This window comes from Mchenga conophoros, linkage group LG3 (assembly GCF_057382185.1).
Source record: "Mchenga conophoros isolate Kocher_MC1m ecotype Shallow Benthic linkage group LG3, M_conophoros_male_GT1.1, whole genome shotgun sequence".
NCBI classification, from domain to species: Eukaryota; Metazoa; Chordata; class Actinopteri; order Cichliformes; family Cichlidae; genus Mchenga; species Mchenga conophoros.
The window spans coordinates 42,484,665-42,512,658 of NC_140528.1; the positions used below are offsets into that span (position 1 = coordinate 42,484,665).

General features: G+C 41.8%; 2 protein-coding genes and 1 long non-coding RNA gene across 6 annotated transcripts; 2 read left to right on the plus strand and 1 right to left on the minus strand.

Moving 5' to 3' along the window:
• The first annotated feature begins 4,367 nt into the window (after window positions 1–4,367).
• LOC146578777 (butyrophilin subfamily 2 member A2-like) lies at window positions 4,368–10,099 on the plus strand. The gene is made up of 3 exons (XM_085269080.1): window positions 4,368–4,584; window positions 8,344–8,676; window positions 8,915–10,099. The coding sequence occupies exons 1-3, from the start codon at window positions 4,512–4,514 to the stop codon at window positions 9,097–9,099; spliced, it is 591 nt and encodes a 196-aa protein (XP_085125206.1). The 5' UTR covers window positions 4,368–4,511; the 3' UTR covers window positions 9,100–10,099.
• Window positions 10,100–10,570: 471 nt separating this feature from the next.
• On the minus strand, window positions 10,571–27,956 carry LOC146578778 (uncharacterized). 4 transcript variants are annotated; one of them, XR_014891527.1, is made up of 7 exons: window positions 27,820–27,956; window positions 25,914–26,012; window positions 24,841–24,916; window positions 23,996–24,129; window positions 23,753–23,886; window positions 14,204–14,560; window positions 10,571–11,013 (listed from the first exon to the last, which is right to left on the minus strand). It is a non-coding gene; the product is annotated as an uncharacterized LOC146578778 (long non-coding RNA). The 4 variants fall into 4 exon arrangements; XR_014891526.1 differs by having other exon boundaries at window positions 23,753–23,908; XR_014891528.1 differs by lacking the exon at window positions 23,753–23,886.
• LOC146578779 (V-set domain-containing T-cell activation inhibitor 1-like) lies at window positions 16,804–21,905 on the plus strand. The gene is made up of 3 exons (XM_085269123.1): window positions 16,804–16,903; window positions 18,975–19,328; window positions 19,689–21,905. The coding sequence occupies exons 1-3, from the start codon at window positions 16,834–16,836 to the stop codon at window positions 19,793–19,795; spliced, it is 531 nt and encodes a 176-aa protein (XP_085125249.1). The 5' UTR covers window positions 16,804–16,833; the 3' UTR covers window positions 19,796–21,905.
• Window positions 27,957–27,994: the final 38 nt, after the last annotated feature.

Here is a 27,994-nt window from a genome sequence, read left to right on the forward strand (position 1 = left end):
TGACAGTAGAGCGACACAGAGTCTTTATCCTCACAGTGCAGCGGTGGATTCAGCCTGTTTAAGGTAACTAACAATGCTAATGCTGTCAGACAGCACTGAGCTGTTACATTCATACACAGTGTCTTTAAAATAGTGATTAAAACGCTGCCTGTAAACAAAGTGCCATCAGACAGGATGTCATCACTAAACTTTCAAACAATTTAGATTAAAATGAGCTGACAGCGAATTGTTCCTTGTATTACTGCACAAGGAAAAGATTGGAGATGACAATAATGATTTAATGGAATTTGTTTTCATTACATGTGTGCGCACATTCAATCTGAATGTAAAGTTGTGTGTAGTGTAGTTTTAGAAAATGTAACAGACCAGCACACAACAAATGAGACAACAAGCGAGAAGGATTTAGAAGTTCACAAGTGTTTCTTTCTTAAAGAACAGGCTCTGGTAATACGTGCAGCAATGGCAGAGGCATGAGCATCCTCCACTGCAACCACTAAAAATCCAAGCTATGGACATTGAGGCTGTGGACAGCTACAGGTACCTTGGTGTTCATCTGAACAATAAACTGGACTGGACTCATAATTCAGACGCTCTCTACAGGAAAGGGCAGAGCAGGCTGTACCTGCTCCGGAGACTCAGGTCTTCAGGAGTGAAGGGCCCACTCCTGAAAACCTTCTCTGACTCTGTGGTGGCCTCAGCCATCTTTTATGGTGTGGTCTGCTGGGGCGGCAGCATCTCTGCTGGGGACAGGAAGAGACTGAACAGGCTGATCCGAAGGGCCAGCTCTGTTCTGGGATGCCCTCTGGACCCAGTGGAGGTGGTGAGTGACAGGAGAATGGTGGCTAAGCTGTCATCCCTGTTGGACAACATCTCCCACCCCATGCAGCAGACTGTGACAGCACTGAGCAGCTCCTTCAGTGGCTGCGGCACCCACAGTGTGGGACGGAGAGACTTCGCAGGTCTTTCCTCCCCACTGCTGTCAGACTCCTCAACAAAGACTTTTGCAGCTGATCAAACCCACATGTGCAATAAGACTGTTGGCCCCTCTGGCCAACACCAGTATGTGGTAGGGTAGTGTCTTGCCCAAGGACACAACGACCAGGATAGAGAGAGCAGGGGGATCGAACCGGCAACCTTCCGGTTACAAGATGAACATTGAAACCAAGCCCACCATTGTTTTTCTTGTGACATTACCAATAAGTTTGATGTGTCACATGGCCCTCTTCCTATTGAAAAAACAAAAGTTGTATCCAAAAGATGGCCGACTTCTAAATGGCCCCCATGGTCACCACCCATCTTGAGGAGTTTGCCCCCTCACATATACTAATGTGCCACAAACAGGACTTTAACATCACCAACTATTCCCATGTTATTACGGTGTATCCATATAAATGGCCCACCCTGTAGTTTAATTTATCCACAGTAGCAGAAAAGCCAAAGACTGTACAAACATGGCTTCTGCTTGGTCTGACTCAAGGAATTAAGCTTAGAGTTTGAAATTGAGGCAGCACGGTGGTACGGTGGTTAGCACTGTTGCCGCACAGCAAGAAGGTCCTGAGTTCAATTCCAACATCAGGCCGGGGTCTTTCTGTGTGGAGTTTGCATGTTCTCCCCGTGTTTGCGTGGGTTCCCTCCGGGTACTCCGGCTTCCTCCCACCGTCCAAAGACATGCAGCTTGTGGGGATAGGTTAATTGGATAATCCAAATTGCCACTAGGTGTGAATGTGAGTGCGAATGCTTGTCTGTCTCTGTGTGTTAGCCCTGCGACAGACGGGCGACCTGTCCAGGGTGTGCCCCGCCTCTCGCCCTATGACAGCTGGGATAGGCTCCAGCGCCCCCCGCGACCCTGAAAAGGATAAGTGGAAGCGAATGGATGGATGGATTGTGGTGAAAGAAAACAAACAAAAACCAACCATCATATACTGTAAAAGTCATCCAACAAAACATAATAACAAGATAATGACTTGTGATCATTTGTCACAGTTTTCAGAGTTTAAAGGAATTCTGTAAATCTCACAGTTAAAGCCACATATATTTAACTACTAATCACTAAAAAAATGAGATCTGTCTCTGTCTGGCCACATATTCAAAAAACCTGCTAAGCACTTTTGTGTGGAGGATGGAAACAATAACTCACAAAAAAACAGCATAAAAAATTAATTCAGATTTCTTTGTGATTTACTAAATCTTTTTAATGTCGTTTTAAAAAGGAAATAAGTGAAATGATTCAAAGTCAAATTTGGGATCATATTTACTTTGTATTTTTGTAAAGAAAATTTCTTTACACCTTCTGTCTTTGCACTTTATTTTCATTTTATTGGTTCTGCTGAACACTGAGAGACTGTGATCTCTTTATGCTGCTAACAGAAAACCTAAAGAACTACAAGAAAAGTTATTATGGTGGAGTCAACACAAGATGGAGACACGTCAGTGTTTCAGTGTCAGCCAGGAAGTGGTTTCAACAGAGAAGAGTTTTTCCTCTTTAACTTTAGTGTCAGAAAAAGTATTTAAACTTCCATTACAGTCGTCCAATATATTAACACAATAGCTTCCATAAATGCTGTCAAATAGATGCTGTTTGTTTTATTTGCAGCACCCCAAGAGGATACAGATATTCAGCCTCCAGGAAAGTTATGAGCTGCAGTCCTTTGGCAGACTGCAGGACTGTCTTTGTCCTCCTGTCTCAAAAATACGAAAGTCACTTTTAAACTAAGAAGCACAAAAATCGTGAAGCACAGAAAAAGGCAACAAATTCGGACTTGACTGTGTCTGCAGAAGTGAGAGGAGGTACTTTACCCTCCATGAACCATCTGACTCAATCTGCCTTTCCAAACCTCGTCATGGTCGCACTTCTTTGGTGAAGGAGACTCTGACTTCAACAATAACACTCAGGTATTCCTCCATTTTTAAACATACAAGTATTTTCAAAATAATCTTTTATTCAATATGACTGAAAACAAGTGACTGAGTCCATGAACTCAGCAGTAAAGTGTCTTCTTACAACCACATCTATCGCCATCTGGTGGCCTTTAGAGAGAATACAGCAGCTGATTAGTACTGGCATTAGTACAGGGTGGGATGTACACAGCAGCGATGGAGGAAATCCACTCTGGAGGAGCTGAGTGTAAACTCCACACAAAGAGCCCAGCAGGATTTGAATCAGCAACCTTTTTGCTCTGAGGGGACAGAAACTGGGTCTGTGCTAAAGCACCACCTCTCCAAACATGCTCTGACCTCTGTGTGACCTCTGTGTGACCTCTGCTGTTTCACTGTTTAGAGACTTTCCCATGATTTTCAAAGACCGTTCCCATGACAACCTCAGGTTCTCAATTGACCTCTGTCACCTCAGTTTTTCCTAAAACTAACATCGTTTCATTGATTTGAGATGTAACATCTGAACAGATTCAGGTAAAAGTGACCAGGAACAGCTTCAATGTGTAAACATCTGGAACATCTGTAGAACGATATAAATGTGTAAATCTGTCATTTTGGTCACTTTAGGAAAAGTCTTCAAATGTCAGACAGCATGTACGACTCATACAAGCTGTGACTGAGCACTCTGTTCATGTAACACACGCTGACGCTGATTACAGTGATAAACTTCCCTGAAGCAAATACAAAAGCTTCAGATCGACAAACTCGTTACAACAAAGCATGACGTCATCACCCCAGAAGAGAGAGTGAAAGAGTGATGCGTTCACTGTTGGCACTAGGGGTCGTGCCTCACATGCAGCTTCATTTATGAAATTAAAAACAAAAAGAAAAAAGTATAAATGTCAAATTAAACAAAAATATAACTAATATAACTGTTTTACAGGTGACGTTCAAGAAGAATCTCTGCAAATCTAACTTTTAAAATAATTTTCAAACAAGAAGCTGCTGAGTGACGAAATGATTGCTCTGTATGCATGTGTGGTGAGAGAATGAGGATTTTCAGTTTCAACAGTCGTGCTGTGTAAATGTGACCCGTCAGACTCATTTACAACAATCAGCCTTTTTAAGTCTATTTTCAATCTGAGTTCAAACAGTTATGATATGGAATGATTCACAATAAGGGAATATTTCATATATCGGTCCAGTCTTCATTCAATTATCACAGCTTGAAAGTTTACTCTTATAAGTCAGCTTTCAGATAAATGTAGTGGTGCCAGTATATTAAAAGAACAACATTTGAATATAGAAAACAGAAATAAAAGCACCTTTAATGTTTCCTGAAGATCAGCATTTCAAACAGAGTTAAATTTTCTGTGTGGAATCTGTAGCGGCGTTTCCGGCTGACTTCACTAAAGTTAGTTTGACACCGGAGCCTCTGGGAGTGACTCCGCCTTTGGGAGGACTCACTCGTCTACCGGGGAGGCACAGCCAGTGTTAGCGGAACAGTGAATAATTGACAGCAGGCTTATCCAATAACAAGCGCGGACGTGAAGTATGAAAAAAGGAAAAAACAAAAACAGCCGGCTCCACTCTCCGACATTAATTCACTCGTGCACTTTGAATGTGCCTAATGAAACATGTTTGCTGTAACATCTCCGTCGCTCTGCTGGACTTTACTGTCTGTCTCCCTCGTGAGGTTTACCTGGGCAGGTGAGTTTGATTTTAAAATCCTATCGATCTATTTCTTACCCGCTGTTAGATGTTCGAGCTGCTTTAAGCTGGGCTCACACTGTGCGATTTTTTCAGTCGTGCGATTCAGCTCCTGCTCAAACTGCACGATTGACTCACAGGGGTTAGAAGTTCATAGGTCACGATGCAGGTCTCGCACTATACGACCCGATGCTCTGATGCGACCCGAGTGCTCACACTGTGCCTCCATAAAATGAAGGTTATAACAGAAATTCTGTCGCTCTCCCTCTCTGTCTTTCACTCACACAGACACGCACACCATCATCAACTTTGCTAAATTGCTAATGAAAAACATGATCAGGCAGCTGTGATTGAGCAGCAATGTAGATCCAACTATTTTCACGGTTGTTGTGTTTATGATAATTTTGTGAGGCCACATCGAAAAGGCTCGGATGAGCTTTCCAAAATTCTACAAGTGCCTCCATCGCTTGTGTCCAGATCACATACAGGACTGCCGTGCTGCGCCGTCTTTTTCGCTGACATTTGTGTTTGCGCGTGCGCAGTGTGACAAACTGCGGTGACACCCTCAGAATCAGAAAGGGTTTTATTGCCAAATGTTGAGCAGGTTTACAACATTAGGAAATTGCTGCGGTGCTTCAGTGCAAACATACTGTTAGAAATTACGCTTAAAGACATGAAAATAAAAATGAGAATAAGAATTAAAAGTGCTAAGTAGATAGATAGATATATACATTGTTACACCCCGGCCTAGGCAACCGGAGTGCAACACGAAAAAAAGTAAAAATAAAGAAAAAAAAAAAAAAAAAACACACAAAAAACCCCACTAAAGCTCACCACCAAAATCCCAAAACGAAAGTATCGACAAATCTATTTACAGCTATTTACAACAAAACACCAAACTATTTACAACACGGGGGAGATCGCGACCATGACACACTGAAACACAAGGCTTAAATACATAGAAGGGGCAATCAGGGAATGGACAACAGGAGGGAAACACAGCTGGGGCAAATTAGAACTGACGAGACAGGGAAACGTAAACTGAAAACACTAAGATAACACAGACTTTCAAAGTAAAACAGGAAACACATAACAGTCACGCCAAAAACAACACACCGACAACACCAAAACGTAACAACATGATATATACATGAGTGCAGGCGGTGATCAGTGCCAAACATGGAATGATGCAGTGAACACAGCGTAGGGTCATGTGTTAGTGGCGGGAACAGTCATACGGTTATTGTTCATGTGTCCAACAGCAGAGGGGAAGAAACTGTTCTTATGGCGAGAGGTTCTGGTGCGAATGGACCGGAGCCTCCTGCCTGAGGGGAGCAGGTCAAACAGACTGTGTCCAGGGTGAGAAGGGTCAGCTGAGATCCGAGCTGCACGCCCCAGTGTCCTGGAGGTGTACAGGTCCTGCAGAGATGGGAGTCTGCAGCCAATCACCTTCTCAGCAGAGCGCACAACACGCTGCAGTCTCTGTTTGTCCCTGATAGTGGCTCCAGCGTACCACACGGTGATGGAGGAGGTGAGGATGGACTCGATGATTGCAGTGTAGAACTGCATCATCGTCCGTGTTGGCAGGTTGAATTTCTTCAGCTGCCTCAGGAAGTACATCCTCTGCTGGGCTTTCTTAATGACGGAGGTGATGGTGGGCTCCCACTTCAGGGCCTGGGTGATGGTGGTACCCAGGAAGCGGAATGAGTCCACAGAGGTGATGGGGGTGTCAGTCAGGATGATGGTAAATGGTAAATGGTAAATGGCCTGCATTTGTATAGCGCTTTTCTAGTCCCTAAGGACCCCAAAGCGCTTCACACTACATTCAGTCATTCACCCATTCACACACACATTCACACACTGGTGATAGCAAGCTACATTGTAGCCACAGCTGCCCTGGGGCGCACTGACAGAGGCGAGGCTGCCGGACACTGGCGCCACCGGGCCCTCTGACCACCACCAGTAGGCAAACACGGGGTTAGTATCTTGCCCAAGGATATTTGGCATGCAGCCAGGAGGCAGCCTGGGATCGAACCACCGAGCTTCTGATTAGTGGCTGACCTGCTCTGCCACCTGAGCTACAGCTACCCCCTGATGGGGGGGAGTGGAGCTGTGTGCTTCCTGAAGTCCACAGTAATCTCCACTGTCTTCTGGGCATTCAGCACCAGGTTGTTGTGGCTGCACCAGGACACCAGACGTTCAACCTCCCTCCTGTAGGCAGACTCATCCCCGTCAGAGATGAGCCCAATAACGGTGGTGTCATCTGCAAACTTGATTAGCTTGACAGACTGGTGGGTGGAGGTGCAGCAGTTGGTGTACAGGGAGAAGAGCAGAGGAGAAAGAACACAGCCCTGAGGGGAGCCGGTGCTGATGGTCCGGGAGTCCGAGACATTCTTTCCCAGCCTCACATGCTGCTTCCTGTCCGTCAGGAAGTCAGTGATCCACCGGCAGATGGGATCAGGCACATTCATCTGGGAAAGCTTGCCTCGGAGATGGTCTGGAAGGATGGTGTTGAAGGCAGAGCTGAAGTCCACAAACAGGATCCTGGCGTAGGTTCCTGGGGAGTCCAGATGCTGCAGGATGAAGTGTAGGGCCATGTTGATGGCGTCATCTACAGACCTGTTGGCTCTGTATGCAAACTGCAGGGGGTCCAGGAGGGGGGCCGTGAGGGTCTTGAGATAGGAGAGAACCAGGCGCTCAAAAGACTTCATGACCACAGATGTCAGAGCCACAGGTTAGTCCAGTGATCCTAGGTTTCTTGGGGACAGGGATTATGGTAGAGGACTTGAAGCAGGCAGGCACATGACATGCCTGCAGTGAGGAGTTGAAAATGCCAGAAAACACTGGGGCCAGCTCGTTTGCACAGTGTCTGAGGGTGGCAGGAGACACACCGTCTGGGCCGGGAGCTTTTCGAGCATTCAGACTCTTAAACTGCTTCCTCACATCTGCTTCATGAATATGAAGAGTTGTGGTGGGAGGAGGAGGTGTGAAATCCTCCTTTGTGTGGGGTGACGGCCGGTTGGTGCAAATGGTGCATTATCGCCACCAACTGGTGTGCAGGTGGAAAACGCCTGCCTAGCATTTTGTTGTTTTAAGTCCTGCTGATGTGACATCAAGCGGAGGGGTTTCTTTTTCCATAGAAATGCTTCATTTTGTTTGTTTCAAGTTCTGAAGGGGTTTGTTGAATCTTGTTTATGTAAACGGAGCCATTTAGTTACGTAAATGTGCCAATTAGAAGTGTGAGGAGGTTTTGTGTCTTTTTAATCATCTGTGTAGAGTTTAAGATCCCTCAGTTTAAGTGAGAGGTACAGGCTGGGCTAATTGGAGGGAAATTGATGGCCCTATTTAAAGCCAGATTCAGAGGAGAGGTGAGCTGTGTTACCAGGTCCATGAACTGATGGGTTTTGTTAATCGAGTTACTTTTGGGGAAAGTTTTGTTAAGTTACACATTAAACGGAGTTCATTGTAAATAAATTGCTCACGTCTGCAAACCCGAAATTTCTGTGTAGTCTGCTTCCCTACAACCTTCCTTGACATTCGAGTCGGACTACCTCAACATGTTTGTTTGATTCATTTCTTAATGTGAGAACAATCAGGACACAGTTTGTTTCACAGATTCAGGTTCATATTGTGTGTGTGATGAACATTTAGCCTAATGTGCTGAACCCAGTGTGTACAACTCTTTGCTGATTGGCTGGTGTAGAAGTGAACAGATCAAACTTTCATCTGTAACCTCTCTGCTCTGTGTTTCCTTTTCAGACCACAAAAACGTCACAGCTGAGTCTGGACACAACGTCACTCTGACATGTCGAGCTCCAAACAACAACATAGTTGTAAAATGGACCAGAGCTGATCTGGAGTCAGAATATGTTCTTTTGTACCGGGACGATCTGTCTGTTCCAGACAACCAGCATCCATCTTTTAAGAACCGGGTGGATCTGCAGGACAAACAGATGAAGGATGGAGACGTGTCTTTGATTCTGAAGGATGTGACGATTAATGACACTGGAACATACGAGTGTTGTATCTTTGTGAGAAAAACACGCTCATGGAAATCCATCAGCATCATCAACCTTCATGTTGATCCTCCAGGTGAGTGAGTAGAGTTGAGTGTGTGTGTGATCAGAGGTGAAGCTGCTTCCTGCTTGTTGATGTTTGTTTCTAAAGATGTTGTTGATGAGACTTTGTAGAAAGCAGCTGGTCTGAGTGATGTGATCAGAGTGCAGTAGATAATGTCTGACAGCAGTTTGAAGAGGAAATGGATTCTGTTCTGTTCTTCACTCATCACCTACCTGACAGCTGACACCTCACACCTGTTTCTCTCCTGCAGGTCAACAAGGAGAACCAGAGAAGGATGGAGGGAAGGAGGATGGATCTGTTGGACTGATTGTTGGTCCGTCTGTTTTTGCATTGCTTCTTGTTGCTTTTGTTGTTGGTTTTTTGATGTACAGAAAACCTCAAGAACAAAAGATACAGGATTCCTACCAGCCTCCAGCTGAACAGCAACCTGTTTGAAATGTGTCAGAGCTTCTTCTTTTCCTCGCCTGATCTGTGAGTCTCTCTTTTGCTCCTGCAGCTTCTCAGAGGTGATTCTGAGCATTCAGGGTAAAGATGGTTGAGAATTTTCTTTGGTGTAAAGCATCAACAAACAGTCCAGCAGATATTTTCAGATTTCATGTTTAAACATCTATTACAGAGTTTTAAGAAGTAGAAAACTGTCCCAAAGTTAAAGCTGTACCTTTAGCTTTTCACTGACTGCTCATCCACTTTCATGAACACCAGCTGAAGTCTTCATAAGAAGTTTAGTTTAGCAGACTAAAACTAAACTTGTCTTTATACTGTGAGCTGTAGCTGCTACTTCCTGCTCTCGACCTCCTGCTGAGCTAATATCAAACTACCTGCTGCTTCACTTTAAACAGATAAAACACTCATGTTTATACTACAGAAGCTTCTAATGTTTATTATATTCAGCTTTAAGCACTGAACGCACTTCTTAACTTTGTTATTCTACACTGTATGTAATATATTTATTTCTATAAGTAGGAATCATGTTCAGTTTTCTCTCTGCTTTAATAGAAACTTTCTGACTTGTCCAATCAGTTCGTGCTGATTTCAGGGACTTTCTGATTAAAATGTTTTACTGTAAAAGTGCCTTCAGATGGTTGTTGTTTCCTGTGCTTCATGAATAGACTCAATTTTTCTTTTAAATCAACAACAATCAAATGACGATAACCTTCCACCAGGGGGCAGACGTGTCTGTAACGGATTTACTGTCAGTTTTCTTATGGAAATTACTACATCCGTATGTTTAGAAGACACTCGAACACATTGCACAGTAAGAGTTTATTGGTGCTGTTATTTTCTTTTACCTGGAAAAATGTTTCTATTTAAAAATATGAATTAATGTGACAAATCCATCTGTAGATATAATGACTTTGTGTGTTAATGTTCAGATATTAAATCATGTTCATTGTATCTCCCAAAGTAAAAGCTTACAGGCAAACATCACATTCATCATCAGTGATTCATTCCTTTCTAAACTGTAAATGAACACAATAAAATACATTTTTCTTCATGTGGTCGTCTGCTCTGAATCACTTTATAAATCTGCATCATGCTTTCATTTCACTTTTACTATGTGAAAATGTTGTGTGAGCACTTTAGTTTTGACTCTCAGCTCTACCAGCCTGAAGTCATTTACTTCACTGATGAACTTTCTGAAAACAGTCGTCTGTCTGCAGATTCTCTCAGACTGGATGAAGACAGATGTCACAGATGTTCTCTTTATTGCTCCTGACAGATCATCAGACACCAAACTGCACAGTAACTAAGACTCATGTGTGAAAGTGTTCCTGCTGCTTTAAGTCTGTGGCTCACATGAACTTTGTTATCTGCTCTGAAGAGGACTGAAGCATTTGTGTTCACCACAACAACTCACGTTTTCCATCAGACATCTTTGTGAAACCCACAGAAGCACACGAGAAGATCAAGTGAGACCAGAGTTTATTGAACCTGCAGAGAAACCAGATCACTGCTGTGGAGACGACAGCACACTTAGAAATAACATAAATAAGAGCAAAGTTACTGAAGACATGAAAACATGGATTACATCTGCATTTTAGTTAAATACCATTTGTTATTGTTTATGTATAAATGATGTCTTGGTCACACTTTTATTCTGTTCTCTTGAGCTTCTTTATAAAAGAAAATAATAACAAAAACTCTCCATTTGAACTTTCTGCCCTCAGAGGTTGTGTGAGGTTTCCTTCATGAGGAGAACAAACAGAATATGAACCAGTGTGTTTACAGTGAATGTGTCAGGTCTGAGCTGCTGTGTGGACCAGTTAGAGAGCAGCAGCTGGATCCCAGTGGTTGGACTGGTGGACGACTTCAGTGAGGAGTCGATGACATTTGGCTCTGGTAGAAACTCTGCACACACAAACACACAGGAGGAGAATATAAGCACAAATTATTATTTTTGGCTCTAATTAGTAAACACAGAGTGAGTCTATAATGCTGGGCATACACGGTGCGATCTTTGGCCCATTTTGAGCCGATTTTTGAGTCGTGTGACCGTTTTGGTGATCGGCCCGAGTTTGACCTTCATCGTGCATCGTGTAGTATACGTGGGGTAACGAGAAGCCATTAACACCTCACAGCCAGCTCCCGATCATCAGTCGCTTGGTTGGGAGGATTTCAAACCGACGGGTCACCACAGCAGCTCACACTGTGCACGCGCAAACACAAAAATATTGGTGCGAAGACTGAGTAGCACCGCAGCGCAGCGTGTGATCTGGACACAAGCGATGGAGGAACTTGTAGAACTTTTGAAAGCTCATCCGAGCCTTTTTGATGTGCCCTCACAAAATTATCATAAACACAACAACCGTGAAAATAGTTGGATTTACATTGAAAAGTCATGAAAAGAGTTCGATGGACATTGCTGCTCAATCACAGCTGCCTGATCAATGCCCCATATCGGTACTCACTGTGGATTACTAAATATACACATCTATAATTGCTAAACAATATGGGGCAATTATGACAGATTTAGTTAATAAAGGCAAAACTAGCTTTATCACAGGACGTACAACTCGAGGCAGTATAAGAAGGACCCTCCAGATAATTAATTGGATACAAACAAAAAAGGACAGTGCGGCCATAATAAGCCTGGATGCAGAGAAGGCTTTCCACAGTGTCGATTGGAGCTTCTTGTATGCCGTGCTTGAAAGGTTTGGCTTTAATAGAAATTATGCCCACATCACACCAGTTTTAGCCAATCTACATTGGCTCCCTGTTAAATATCCTATCAATTTCAAAATTCTCTTTAAAATCTTAAACCATTTGGCTCCCAGCTATCTATGCGAATGCCTCCATTTGTATATCCCTAATAAGGCGCTTAGATCTTCCAATCAAATGCTCCTGACGCAACCGAGGCCTCGTCTGAAGTCCAGAGGTGATCGGGCCTTTGCTGCCGTAGCTCCCAGACTCTGGAATAACCTCCCTCCTTATATTTGTTCCTCAGAGTCCATCCAATCTTTTAACTTGTGTCCTAAAACTTATTATTTTAGTCCGGCTTTTGATTCAAACTAGTATGCTATTTTGTGGCTAGTTATGTTTGTTTTTTTACCCATGTTGTTCATATTGTTTCCTGCCCTTCTTTTAACTGTTTCTTTTATTCTGTCTTATGCTATTGTGCTGATCAACTGTGAAGCACTTTGGTCAACTTTGTTGCATTATTATGTGCTATAAAAATACATTTTCATCTGATTTGATTTGAAATCTATTTACCAATCTCCTACAGCTCGAATTAGAATCAATGGTAGCTTAACAGAGCAAATCTCTCCCGAGACAGAGAGAGGTACTCGCCAGGTTTGTTGTCTCTCACCTCTTCTCTTCACTCTATACATTGAACCGCTGGCACAGGCCATCCAACAAAGTGAGGAAGTGAGAGGAATAAATATTAAAGGGGAAGAGCACGTCATCAGCTGATTTTCATCTTATCATACTCTATTTAAAAAATCCAAACCAAACTATAATTCCACTGTTTAATGTAATTCATATCTCTGCCAAAAACTCGAGGTACAAAATTAATGTGACCAAAACTCAGATACTTGCTTTCAATTATTGGCCGTCTGAAGAGGTTAAAATAAGTTTAAACTGAACTGCAAAACAAATAAGATACCTGGATGTAACTGTGACTAAACAATTGAGTGACCTTAATAAAACAAACAATGATGGACTGACCACTCAAATTAAACATGATCTAAACCAATGGTCAACGCTTACACTAGACTTTAGTGCAAGAGTCACAACAATAAAAATGAGTATCCTCCCACAGCTATTGTACCTTTCCCAATACCTGCCAGTTAAGATCTCAGTGGAAAAATTCAACAACTGTGATAGGCTCATCTCTAGATTTGTATGGAGCGATCAAAGGCCTAGAATAAAATATTCAAAATTAATACTGTCTAGGAAGCAAGGTGATGTGAGACTCCCTAATCTAAAGCCCAAACCAGACCAGCGATAAAGTGGAGTGATCAGAACTTTAAATGGAAAGATATTGAAGTAAAAGTACAGGATGTCCCAGTCCAGACTTTTCTTGGAAGTTTGCAACTTAAGAAAACTTTCCTATAACGTCCCACACTCTAGAGATGGGGTTTCGGCCGAGTTAAACAAAGTAAGTTGGAAAGAGAGGTTAAGACGTTAAACTGGGCTGATTATGATGTTGGTGTTGTACCAAGTGGACATGACTCAGGACCCAGGAAGTGGGAACAAAAAGGAATAACAGTGATTTGTACAATAATGAAAGACAAAAACAAGCCATTTGAAGTGAGAAGTGGAGATTATATGGCACCAAGGAAAATTAATGAACGAACAAAACATTTAAGGTTTATGTCAATAACTTTGTATATCCATATATATATGCATGTAGGAAAAGTGTGTATATGTGCTGGAGAATATGAGCAATGTAGGCATGCATATGGTAGTTGATTATAATTGGCACCCACATCTTTTATTCACATTAGTTAAGTTTGTTTTGAATGCATGTTTGTTGATTTCTCCTGAAATGTCTGTGTTTAAACTGTGACATAAACTATTAAATAAACTATTAATAAAAACTACAGTGTCAAAAAGAAAAAAACCAATAAATGTGTATAAAGTGCTTTAAATACTCAGGTAAAGTAGAAAAGCAATAAGAACCAGTTCATTTACCGTTTAACAATCCTACTACTGCTACATCACATAAATATTGGCAGGCTGCCAAAGAGCTGTGAAAAAGAAGGAACTTCCTGTTTCAAGCAGAAACTGTGTCCACACTAACACTTCTCCATTTTGTCTTCACCTCCATATTGTGTTGACTCTACACGTCAACGCAGTACATTTATTTCATGGCTAAATTATTTATGCATGTGTCTCTTTTGTTTACTGTCAGTAGCTTAAAGATCCACAGTTATACAAACTCATTATAAAACAATAATTAGAATTTATCCTAAAATGTAACCAAACATTAAAGCTCGGCTGATTTTCTCATCAACAACATCTTTAGAAACAAACATCAACAAGCAGGAAGCAGCTTCACCTCTGATCACACACACACTCAACTCTACTCACTCACCTGGAGGATCAACACTCAGGTAGATGATGCTGATGGGGTCATTCTTCAAAAGGGCTCTCTCCCTCCGGCTTGTTCCTCTCCTGAAGACACGATACTTCTATTTCTCAGCATCTGCAGCTGTGACATCCTTCAGAATATGAGACACGTCTCCATCCTTCATCTGTCTGTCCTGCAGATCCACCCGGTTCTTAAAAGATGGATGCTGCTCATCTGGATCAAACTGCTTGTCTCAGTACTAAAGGACATGTTCATCTTCCAGGTCAGCTCTTCTTCACTCTATAACTATGAAGTCGTTGTTTGGAGCTCGACATGTCAGAAAGACATCCTGTGCAGACTCAGCTGGGACAACTTTCTAGTCTGAAAGAGTGAAAGAAACACAGCAGAGAGGCTATGAAGGTCAAAGTGCAGTTACTCGTTTTTACAGCAGCGATAATTAAGAGAAGCTGCAAACAGAGACATGTAGTCACTTAAGCAGAGAGAGCACAACAGACACTGGAAACTTAAGTTGATCAAAATCTGAGTATTGCTAGAGATGGTACCCTTCTCCTTGTATCTTTGCCCCACCGGAGATGTGAACTCAGGAAGGGCAATGAAGACAGAAGTCGAGAAAACAGGTTCAACAAAATGAGACATCAGTGAATCACCATGTTGGATCATGTCAGTATTTTAAAGTAAGTGACGTCTCAGATTAACGGGCTACAGTCAACGTGTGTAAAACAAACGGTGGTGAATGGAGCAGCTACAAAGTTCACTTTTCTTCAGGTCAGAGTTTGTGGATCAGGTGCTTTAATAGTTTATGCGTCATCAAACGGCGTCATTGCGAGTATTACCTTACTATTGAATTTAACTACCTTTAACATCACTGTAAATACAAGACATATACATCATGAATAATAATTTCAAATCCTGAGTGTGGCGTCGCTAGCATTAGCATTAGCGCCTGGAAGTTACTTCAACTAAGCTCGCCGACAAGATCGAACAAACTTCTGCACAAGATCAGGAGAATGTTTGGCTACAACATCGCTTTCCACACCATTCATTATGATAAATACAGACCACCCGATCTACTCCTGTTCCTGACGAGGCCTGCTAGGGCGCTGAGTCGACAACCAGCGAGCGAGCTCTTAGCTAAAGAGCTAACGAACTAGCCAACAGTGGTGATTGTTATTGGTGTCTGGATGCTAACGTTAGCATCGCTCTTAAAATAATAACCCTTTTTTGTCATTGTACACGTCCAACCAAATTGTGGATGCTCCACACCAACTGTGCCGGAATATGATATAATAGTAAACAGCAGGACTAAATGACAAACAGGAGAAATCTATACAATCAAAGCTACCATCAGTCACCTGCGGCCTCACACTAACTGGTTTCATATCGTAAAAAGGGGAAGTTTTTAAATCAGAAAACTTAAAGTCGGCACTTCAAAACACACTTGAAACTATTTGAACTCTATTAAAACTTGTCCTGTGGAAGCACACCCACAACTACAGGACTCCTTTGGACATCAGAGCCTGGCTGAATACGCAGTCTTGTTTATCAAGTGCTGTGTTGATAACATCACCTCAATCCTTTGCCATTCACATTCAGTGTAGAATGACATTTGAGACAGTAGGTGGTGCCATTGTCCCATTTATTGGAAACCTGCACCCTTGTAACTATACACAGTGGACATGAATCGCTAGCTGTATTAAGACTAATTTACACCATTGAGCCCTGCTTTAAAAATGCGATTGATTAAACATTGTGAAGCTGGATTTAATAAATAAATATTTGTGCCAGTCAACATTAGAGGTGACCGGGTTGGTTGGTTGGTAAGATGCAACATGCAAAGAGCTGAAGTGAATCTGAGAGTTAAAAACAAATTGTCCACTGCTACCACAAACAGTGATTTTCGTGCGGTGAACACTGCTCTCTTTGAGCTCACTTGACAACCAATCACCAGTCGGCAGTCGCTTACGCGATGATGCTGTTATAAAAAGAGCCCCATTTTAATGTTATTTCCCCCTCACACCCCCACCAGCGAGGGAAACATCTATGATACTTTCAGATTCAAGTCATCACAGCACAGTCTGATAGACTTTTGGAGTTTATGACTCTCTGACAGAGATACAGAGAACACCTTATGGAGTGACTATGACCTTTTTATGTGTACAGGGACATTATGGAGTTAAAAGAAACAAAATAGGACAAGACTTCAAAGGAACCCACAGAAGGTCTTTTGGTGGATCTGGTTATCAGTGTCAGTATAACAGTTACAGTTATACCATTTATAAGGCAGAAAATGAAGGAAATGTGCCAAAAGTAATGGGAGGAAGAAACTGTGGTTATTAATAAAAAAAATTAAAACAGGAGAAAAAAAACCCTCAGTGACAGAAAAGTGAAACCAGACCTCATGAACTGTCTCCAAACTCTCACTAACCGCAACTCTCCATCAAACACCCACATTTTGAATGAAGTCTGAGGGGTTTATATCGCTGTCATATCTCGCGGCAAAGTTCGAACCACTTCATGAACCAGTCACGTGGTACAGCCGGGTAGCGAGGCTTCGGATGTCATCATTTTTAGCTCCTCCCATACACATCGACCTACACATCAAAGCCGTCGGATCCTCACATCACTACAGCAAGATGCGTCAAGGGAGAATTACATTGCTTCGCTCGGTCATGATTTTCTGCTTTATCTTGTTTCCGGCTGCGGGTGAGACAACTGTTCAATTATTTTAGAGCCATTTTTGACATTGTAAATACACGCCACAAATTTAAGAAAATAAAAAACCCTGACTGTCTAGGTAGTAGACAGTAGCTTGTTGTTAGCTTGACACAGCTAACAACAAGCTTAGCTCGGCTGCTCGATAGAAAAAGTGTCAAGAGATAAACCGAGGGCTTCGAAAATAGGGGCTCTATTGTATAGTAAGCGCTGGCTCGCGGCTCTGCAGCATAGCATATACACGGTGATGGCCAGTGGCTTTGATGGCTGGCTGTGAGGCGTTGGACGCTCACAGCTGATGCTAACACAGCTGATGCTAACGTTAGCATGTAAAACTTTTTTTTTTTAGTTAGCATGTAAAACGAGGATACAATACTACAAATAACAAAGGCGTCCTCTGGGGGGTCCCTTGAGGAAACTTAAAGCTCTCTCACAGTTGTAACATTGTTTTTTGTTTTGCTCTCGGAAATGAGACGAGGCTCGGCGAATGGCTTCTTAAAAGCCCTGAAAAAAGCAGGGCATCAAATTAAATCAAACTCTTGTTGCTCCTCTCCACGGAAATCCTTACTAAAATGTGAAAGCTTTGTAAGATCTGAAGATTGCTATTAGTACGGCTTATTTAAACCCCCTTTCCACGTTGGGTGACACTACCGTAACTCTTCAACGCTGTGCGCAATCTAAAAACGGTCCACTAAATCAGCGACTCCACACTCAGATATACAAGTGAACACCAACTGTCAGCAGTGAATGACAGGAAGTGCTTCTTGGAGCTCTACACGGGGCCAAAAAGCATGTGGAATTATTTAGAAAAAAGAGTTGCCCATAATAAAATGCAAAATGTGCTTTTTATTGTAAGGTAGACCTCATAATAATTCCGCGGTTGTCTGAGGAGGGTTACTTTTATTTCTTGTCCTTGATTGTTCTTATGCAGCACGATGTGGGTGACGTTAGTTCTTCATAACATTGTCATGGCGGTGTTTTGGACAACTTACGTTGACCTCCTTTAATATATATATCTATATATCTATATCTCATATGTTTCCTTTCCAAATCACTAGATCAAATCCCCACGCAGTTACATTATATGTAAAATAAACGGCATTAAACTGAGTCCAATCCCTCGGTGTATGCTTCTCGTCGTGTCGCACAACTCAGCACCACCTACACCATTTTTCCCCCACAAAGAAGCTCTCACACAAGCGAGAGAGCGACACCAACCAGCGCAGCAGCCATGTTTGCGAACTGTAACCAGACGTGGCCTCTTTATAACTCTGTCTGTGCTCCGTGTTTTACTTACCCCGACATGCAGAGACTTTAAACAGTAAAAGCAGCTCATTTGTGCCTGATCCCGCACGGTGTTAAACATTAAGCTGTTGAAAGCAGCTGACATACTCCGTTTTCTCGACGCTGAGTACTGAGTTTAAAAAATAGCTCCGATATCCACAGCCAGACCCACGTCGTCTTCGGGTACGGAACATCCTCGTTTAAAGCTTTTAAGAAAGCTGTTTTATCGTCCATTAACGATAACACAACCGAACTTCACCGACAGACGCCACGAAGCGATTTCAGAGACTGGAACGAAGGGCGGTTCCTGTCGATCCGATTACAGAACCGACAGTCTGTTGGAAGTACATACAGCCCTCCCCCTCCCATTTGAACGGAGTCGTGCACGCGGACGAACACATTTGCATAAACAAAACGAAAACGGCAGGACAAGCGCGCTCACGCTACCCACTAGAAGAAAACAAAACAACGCTAAGCCCCCTCCCCCAGCACCTGCAAGCAACGCTGGTTTCTGTCAAGTTTACCACACTTTAGGTGGTGCAAGTTTTTGTCCCTGTTCTGTTCTACTTAATAACCTCGCAAATATTACATATTTCTGAGGACAAGAACAAAGACAACAAATAAGCAGTTGTTCAAAGGTGTTTGCAAAAAATTATTTTCCACATTTGTGTGATTCAACCAGCATAAACCAGAGAGCAGTTGTGTCTGTTCCTAATTCGAATTCTTGGCTGATGTAGAAGTGACTGTTTCCTCTCTGCTCTGTTGTTTCATCTTTCAGACCAAGAAACTATCACGGCTCAGTCTGGACAGGATGTCACTCTGACATGTCGAGCTCCAAACAACAACCTCATAGTTGTAGAGTGGAGAAGACCTGACCTGGGAGAAGTCTTTGTGTATCGCAATAACCATTTTGATTCAGATGACCAGCATCCATCTTTTAAGAACCGGGTGGATTTGCAGGACAGACAGATGAAGGATGGAGACGTGTCCGTGATTTTGAAGGATGCGATGATTAATGACACTGGAACATACGAGTGTCGTGTCTTCATGGAAGGAACAAATCGCGGGAAGAGAGCTCATCAAACTATTGACCCCATCAGCATCATCTACCTGAGAGTTGTTGATCCTCCAGGTGAGTGAGGGAGAGTGAGTTCAGTGTGTGTGAGCAGTTTAAAATCATATTAATATTGGGTTGATCTGAGTCATTTAAATGTGACAAATATGGAGAAAGAACATTACAGATTTCAAACACATCTTTACAAAGAATCCATGTTTAAAAAAAAAAATGGACTTTTTTATTTAATCCATCAAAGGTTGGTATAAAGTGCCTGCAGTGAAGACCAAAGGAGACAGTGTCGTTTATACCTGCTGCTATTATTATAGTTAATAACACTAAATCATACGTGTTGTTGCCATGACTACTGCACCTTGTGCTTTGGTGATAAAGGAAATTTCCTTTAACCCCTCTGCTCTGTGTTGTTTCCTCTTTCAGTTCAGAAAAACATCACAGCTGAGTCTGGACAGAAGAACGCCACTCTGACATGTCGAGCACCAAACAACTTGTTGTTGTTGCTGCTGCTGTGTTTGTTTGTTTTTTGATCTACAGAAGAGTTCAGCAGGATTCATACCAGCTTCCACCTGAGCCTGTTTGAATAATCAGACCTTTTATTATTGGTTCTCTTCCAGCTTCTCAGAGGGGACTCTGAGCATTCTGGGTAAACACATTTGAGGATATCCTAAAATTAATTTCCACGACATCCAAAGTTTGATGTTAAGTGTCTGAAATTAGACTAAACATTTATTTATTCCAAACCAATTTTTTTTTTTTTTTTTTTTTGTGTTTCAGGAAATTTAAATTAGTTTATATGTAAGTGAAACAGGAGCAAACTGAAATGTCACATGTGCCTTCACGAGGTGCCAAAAGAACAGTTTTATGAAAATTTAAAATGTTCTTTTTCTTTGGTATAAAACCTCAACAAACAGACCAGCAGATATTTTCATATTTAAACGTCCATTATAGAGCTTTTAAGAAGTAGAAAACTGTCCCAAAGTGAAAGTTGTGCCTTTAGCTCCTTACTGTCCGCTCATCAACCTCCATGAACACCAGCTGAAGTCTTCATAAGAAGTTTAGTTTAGCAGACTAAAACTAAACTTGTCTTTATACTGTGAGCTGTAGCTGCTACTTCCTGCTCTCGACCTCCTGCTGAGCTAACGTCTCTTTAATTTTACTTTTAATATCAAACTACCTGCTGCTTCACTTTGAACTGATAAAACACTCATGTTTATATCACAGACGCTTCTAATGTTTATTTTATAAAGCTTTAAGCACTCCACGCACTTAACTTTGTTATTCAATATATTTATTTGTAGGGATGGGTACCGGTGTCCGGTGCCATGATGGCACCGGTTCTGACATAAATAGTAGTAACCAGACCGAAAAGCAGCGCACATTTCGGTGCTTTATTTCGGTGCTTTTTTTTTTTTCCTGAGCTGTGATACACTTTAGATTCTAGCCAATCATTTTACGTTTCCGAGGATAGTAGGCGGGTCCAGGTACGTATGTTCTTTTAGAGCAGAGCTACAGATTAAAATGCCCAAGGCGAAGCGGTCAAAAGTCTGGCTGTACTTCACAGCAAAAGATGCAAACTCAGCAGCCTGAAACAAGTGCTTTAAGCTGATACTGTCAAAGGAGGTAACACCTCAAATCCGATGAAACACCTGGCAACGCATGGCGTTTTGTTTTTGTTTTTTGGGGGGTTTTTTTAAGCCGAGAAATGCGCCGTATTTGATAGCTTGCTGCGAGACCTCACACCGAGCACATCTACTGTGTGTGGTGCCTGTTATCGGACCCGGAGTTAGCAACATCCCCCAAAAACCCGAAGAGGCGTCCTGGCCCCTAGCCCTGCCAGTGCAGCAGAAATGATGATGGCAGCAGCAGCCGTTCTTCTCTGTGTGAGTAGCTTAATGTTGTTCGTGTGTAATTTACGTTGAGTAGGCTAACCACGTTATTACATTAATGCATGTAAGGTGAACTAGCAAACACCATCATAGCTACATGCGGCTGTCTTCTTGTTTGATGGCAGATACTCCCTTCACCCTGGCCAAAAAGGCTAAAATGACCAAAGAAAAAGTGGAAAACAGCTAGTTTTTGTACAAAGTTTGTGTTCTCCATTCTTTGAGCACCGTTTAAGCACCGGTACCATTTCAAATGTACCGGTTTGGCACTGGTATCGGATAAAACCTAAACAATACCCATCCCTACTTATTTGTCTGAGCAAGAATCCTGTTTAGTTTTCATTCTGTTTTTATCAGAAACTTTCAGGCCTGTTGACTCAGTTCATGCAGTTTTCAGGACTTTCTGATTCTGTTTTTACTGTAAATGTGCCTTCCGATGGTGTCTATTATAACGATTTCTCTTTAAAGTATGAATTCATATTGTATTAATTCAAAGTCCATCAGTACGTATATTTACCTTATATAATTGTATCTGCTGCTGCTCCACATGAAAAATTTTAATATTAGGATATTAAATCATGTTCATTGTATCTCACAGTGACACAGACAGCTGTAAACATTCCATTCATAATCAATGATTCATTCTTCTCTGAACTTTAAATAAACACATTAAAATACATTTTTCTTCATGTGGTCGTCTGCTCTGAGTCACTTTATAAATCTGCATCATACTATAGTTTACTCTTACTGTATGAAAACGTGCTGTGAGCGCTTCAGATATGACTCTCAGCTCTACCAGCCGTAATTTTTTTCTTTACTTTACTGATGAGCTTTCTGAAAATGGTCGTCTGTGTGCAGATTCTCTCAGACTGGATGAAGACAGATGTCACAGATGTTCTCTTTATTGCTCCTGACAGATCATCAGACATCAAACTTCACAGTAACTAAGATTCATGTGTGAAAATGTTCCTGCTGCTTTTAAATCTGTGGCTCACATTAAGTTCGTTATCTGGGCCCTGTTTCAGGAAGCCGGTTTAGAAAACTCAGAATGAAAAACGATACTCAGGGTTGAGTAACCCCGAACTGTCCAACTCGGAATATTCGGTTTCAGAAAGGCTGATAACAAGTAGTTCAGTCAACGCGGAGTTGCTTTAACCCCAAGTTAAGCGCGCGCACGAGGATACATAAAGCCCTGATTAGTGGAGCACAGATTAAGCGAGTCACCATGGAGACGGAGGGAAAGAAGGCGCGGTCAATGTATCTTACAGCGCTTGAGGCCGAAATTCTGATGGCAGCATATGCCGATAACATGCAAATTTTGCAGAAAAAAAGTAACACAGCCTCAGCTGCAAAAGAAAGGGAGCATGCATGGCAAAACATAGCTGACAGAGTCAATGCGTGAGTGTTAATTTAAAGATTGATCTAGGGATTTCCACCCATTTAACACGTTATTTTATTATATTTTATTTTATTTTTTATTTCATACATTTTATTTTGTGATGTGATGTGAGCGCAGGTGCAACCCAACAGGCCCCAAACGTTCCTGGCAGCAAGTAAAAATGAAATATAAAAATATAGTCCAAACAGGTAAGGTGTAATTGTATTATGAGCCATAGTGCTTGGTCTGTTTGTCCCATGTAAATCAATTGCAGTTAGAGGCTACATTAATTTTCTTTCTGTAAGCACTTATTGAAATTATCTGAGCACATTACAAGTACATATTTGCTTACTCTGTATGCTCAAATGTGGCCCGTTATAGCCAACAGAAAAAAAGCGGAGGCCCGAAAAACAGGTGGGGGTCCTCCACCACCACCACTCACAGAGCCTGGCCACTTGGCTTCCACATTTGTGATAATGTTGGCAGCATCACATATGATCTTCACAGTGCAGAGAACACAAATTAGCATCCATTACTATAATGAAATAATTTGTTAGTTTGAAATGCTACAGGGAACTATGTACCTGTACATTAATGCTGTGGAAAGACTTCCTGTTCACATAGTCTCCTTCATTTACTGGAGGAGCAATGATTGGAATGTGAGTGCCATCTATACAGCCAATCACGCCTGGGAACCGTGAGAATAAATGTAAAATTTAAGTAGTAGTTCAAGTATCACCACATCATGAATTGAGTTTTGTTCATCCTGCTACCTGCAATTTTGTGGAATCCCTCTTTGATGAATCTTGTGGGTCTATGACCGGGGAACACCACAAACGAGTACAGGAGACGTTTCAGTGCAACTGTAACATTCCTGACTGCCCGACAGACGGTAGCCTTGGAAACATGCTCAGCGTAACCAATATTATACAGAAAGCTCCCGTTTGCAAAAAAACGAAGTGCAATACAAATAATATGTAATGAACTGAGAGGATGTCCGCGATGTGTCACATGCGTAATATATGGCCTGAGGATGTTATTCAAATAAATTAGTCAGGTTTCCGACACAGAGGCGGAGAAAGTCAGGGTTAGTTGAAGTAAACCTGCTAGGGAGCAGGTTAGCTTCACGGAGTGTGTCGTCATAGTAACTCACTCAGGATTAATCTAAACTCGCTTTGTGAAACTGAAAACCCAGAGTTTTCGTTAACTCAGGGTGTACTTACTCAGAGTTTGCACTAAACCGGCTTCCTGAAATAGGGCCCTGCTCTGAAGAGGACTGAAGTGTGTTTGGGTTCACCACAACAACTCAACGTTTCCATCGGACGTCTTTATGAAACCCACATAACCATACGAGAACCTGCAGAGAAACCAGACCACTGCTGTGGAGACGACAGCACACTTAGAAATAACAGGAAATTTACTGAAGACATGAAAACACGGATTACATCAACATTTTAGTTACATACCATTTGTTATTGTCTTAATTTGTCAGGTCTGAGCTGCTGTGTGGACCAGTTAGAGAGCAGCAGCTGGATCCCAGTGGTTGGACTGGTGGACGACTTCAGTGAGGAGTAGATGACATTTGGCTCTGGTAGAAACTCTGCACACACAAACACACAGGAGGAGAATATAAGCACAAAGCAGAGCCTCTCTGTTCTCTTTATAAACAGCAAAGCATCAGGACATGTCAGTGAACGCATCACAGTTACAATAATGTAACTTATTGAACTTTGACACATTTTGTGCTGGTGTGTCAGATCACAGCATCTGCAGACACACAATCTTGTTTTGATACATTTTAACTGCAGGATGAAAAATAAACTGATTAAATAACATCAAATTGCTCCATCTTAACAGGTTACTGGCACCAGAATATTTAGTGGAACTGGTGCTTGTGTCCCAGTCAGTGTGTACATCCTGAGATGCTGCAGCCACAAACCTGTTCACTGTTCCCAGCTCACACTTAAAGACGACTGAATGTTTGCTGTGAGGACTCCTCGATCCTGGGACGACCTGCCTGAAGAAATCTGGCTCGCCTCATCAGTGTCGTCTTTTAAATCCTTGTTAAAGACTAATATATAAACTTTAACTCATCTTATTCATCCAGCTGTTGGAAGTTATTCACCACATGACACTTTGAGTCTGTGTGGCCGTAGTTTGATTCATATTTTACTCTTTGCTCTTTCACTCATCGTCTCTGGGAAGCACTCGTAACGATGGTTTGAAAAGTGACACAAACTTAAACATACAATAAAGTTTGATTGTGAGCAACAGATTTATGGTGTTTGTACTAAAAGAAGAGCAGCTGTACCTCTCAGCTCTGACTGTTTTTCCTTCTCTTTGACTGACGTCTTCAGTTCTCACTGCTGAGCCGACTGCAGCTGCATCTGCACAATAAAACACACACACAGGACGTCAGTGCACGATTGACTTTACCCAGAATCCTCTGCAGGAGAAAATGGAAGGTACTCATGTTTAGCTGGATAAAGAAAAGTTACAGGAAGTCGTGATGTCGCTCTGATGTTGTTCAGTTTGTCTTGTACAACATTTTTCTGAAGTCTCATATAAAGACGTCATTTCTCTGTTTTCTTAACAAAGTGGATTTTCTACAACAGTTTCAATGATAAGAAACAAAATGAATGACATTAGTTATGGAGCCTTTGGTAACATATTCAGAGAACAAGATGGAAAAACAATCAGTTACAGGAGCAAACATCATGCTGGCTTGAACACATTTGTTGTTGAAGCTTCTCAGTATTTGAAACATGAAGTGGTCGCATCTCGCAAGCAGCTTCCTTTTATAAATATGAAAAGTAAAAACAAAAAAATGCCAAATTCAACAAAAATACAACTAAACGGATTCCTGAGTGATATTACAGCCAGTGTTCAAGAAGAATCTCTGCAAAAATGTCATTCTTTAATTATTTGTGAAAACAGGAAGCTGCTGAGTGCCGAAATGACAGTTTTTGTGCACCTTAGCATATGCTACTTCCGGTGGGGAAACTCCTGTAGAGTGCTTTGTTTATATTCGCTCCTTGTTTACGGTCGGGTTTTCCAAAACAAGTCAACCAAATGGATGAATCAAGCGGCGATTTACATTTCTCTAGATGTCTTGGGCATTTACTGAATATATCTGTAGATGATGTTCATCGTCTTGTCAATATTTTTTTTCCCCGCGCCTCAGAGCAAAAGAGAGAAAGCATTCAAATGTTATATTTCTCAGTATTTGTATAGTGGTCCCTCGTTTATCGCAGGTGTCCAACAAGAAGTCAAACTTTTTGTGCGATGATTAACATCTCCCTCTGCGTTTTGGGTGCTACCGCAGGTGCCTTTGACGGTGCAAAACATTTTGTCGACATTGATTTTGTTGGGGAGAAAACTTACTGCTAGTGATCGATGTAGCGATTCTGTCCTGTACAGGCGAGCTGGCACAGAGGAAGTCGACAATGATCTACAGCCGATCAGGACCCAGAACACAAGGCTCTGTAGAAGGACAAAAAAAACATGCAAATTTACACACAACAAAAAGAAAAATTCTGCAAAACAGCAAGGCCGCGAAAGGTTATAGCGAGGGACCACTGTAATTTTGAAGGCAAATGGTAAATGGCCTGTATTTATATAGCGCTTTACTAGTCCCTAAGGACCCCAAAGCGCTTTACATATCCACTCAAGCTACATTGTAGCCACAGCCACCCTGGGGCGCACTGACAGAGGCGAGGCTGCCGGACACTGGCGCCACCGGGCCCTCTGACCACCACCAGTAGGCAACGGGTGAAGTGTCTTGCCCAAGGACACAACGACCGAGACTGTCCAAGCCGGAGCTCGAACCGGCAACCTTCTGATTACAAGGCGAACTCCCAACTCTTGAGCCACGATCGCCCAAAATAGGTAAGTCACAAAATACCCTTGGTAAATACTAATATATAGAGACCCTTACCAGCATCATTTATTTACTTCTTTTTATATCCTGTGGCTTTTTTTTCACGGTTTGTTGATATGATGTGTAGGTGTGTACTTGACTAGCTGATATCAACATAACGGGGAGACATCTGGCTTTGACTATTCTTCACCTGTAGTTTGAATGCTGAACATTTGCCTGTTTAAATCATAAGAACTGTCACTATACAGAGATACTTCTGAATGTGGACGATGTGTCTTCTCATTTTGTAATGCAGTTCTGCTTGTGTTGAGTGATGTAAACAACCGATCAATCCACACTCTTCAAATGTTAAAATTGGGGTTTTTTTTAATGACACAGTAATGGTGAGTGTTCCCACCTTCTGCTCTTTGTAACTTAATGCAATCTTTCCGTTTTTGTATTTTGGACATGATTTTGTAGTCGATCTTCGCAGTAGCGACTGACCGCAAAGTAAAGCTACCGGAAATGTACAAACCCACATCCGGTCTCAAACCAGGAAGTTAGCATTTTCTCGTGCACAGGGTCATTTCACTTTTTCTACTTTCAACAGAGCATTTTATTTGCTGCACCATGGGACCTTTTCCTAGAGACAAAACACGTACAAACTCCAAAACCCATTTCTAGCATGAACTGAACTTCCAAAACAGAGCTACTAGATCACTTAAATTACACAATTGAAAGCATGAAATCATACACAAACAATATGTGTATTGTTTGTGTATTTATACACAAGCATTCATATATAGTCAAATAATTCAAAAAATAATAATGTTCATTTACCTGTTATTACCACACACCAAATCAGGTCGTTGGTACTTGCTGGCTTGTGTAGCCACTAGGTAACAAAAGCTCAACACTGCGCCCAGCATCCTGGAGCACTTCTGTTGTCTTTTGTACGTGTTTTGGAGTTTGTACGTGCTTCAGGGTTCGTACGTAATTTGAAGTTTATATGTGTATGTATGTATGTATGTATGTGCTTTGTCTGTAGGGGCCACCGTAAATAGACTTATATTTATTCACTCCACATAAAATGTAATAAATAAATCATATAATACAAAAATCAACTATTCACATTTCAACTTTTAACTATTTAAATTTTCAGCTTTTTCCTTTTACAAATTTAAAGTGAAACAACACAAAACACTGGAAAACCACAACACAATTAAATATAAATTATAATATGAAAACCAAAAGAACATATTCTCTGTCATATGGACCTGCATGAATAAGAGCCATTTCGTTCGCGACCGACCCATCACTGGTGCATGGGCGGGGATTTCAGGTTCGCCAGTCCTGCAGTCTAAATGTGACAAATGCAGTTTCCGTCACCCAAAATATTTAAGCATGTACTTATTTACATCATAAACATACCTTGTGCCTTTATCAAGGGGGCTGCTAATAAAAAAGTAAACTTCCATAAGCTCCATTACAGCAGCCGCACCAACCTCTCCCGATTGGCGCCAAAAAGCCGACAACAGTCATACAGGAAGTCCTTCAATAGCGTCAGGATTCAAAACGGAAGTGGGGTAACTCGGTTCAGTCCCAT

Excerpts from the sequence above, each read along its gene's own strand:
- LOC146578777 (XM_085269080.1), top strand. The coding sequence starts at position 4,512 with ATGTTTGCTGTAACATCTCCGTCGCTCTGCTGGACTTTACTGTCTGTC. Across the intron at positions 4,585-8,343 it reads CGTGAGGTTTACCTGGGCAG|ACCACAAAAACGTCACAGCT; the intron begins GTGAGTTTGATT and ends TTTCCTTTTCAG. Across the intron at positions 8,677-8,914 it reads CCTTCATGTTGATCCTCCAG|GTCAACAAGGAGAACCAGAG; the intron begins GTGAGTGAGTAG and ends TCTCTCCTGCAG.
- LOC146578779 (XM_085269123.1), top strand. The coding sequence starts at position 16,834 with ATGCGTCAAGGGAGAATTACATTGCTTCGCTCGGTCATGATTTTCTGC. Across the intron at positions 16,904-18,974 it reads TATCTTGTTTCCGGCTGCGG|ACCAAGAAACTATCACGGCT; the intron begins GTGAGACAACTG and ends TTCATCTTTCAG. Across the intron at positions 19,329-19,688 it reads GAGAGTTGTTGATCCTCCAG|TTCAGAAAAACATCACAGCT; the intron begins GTGAGTGAGGGA and ends TTCCTCTTTCAG.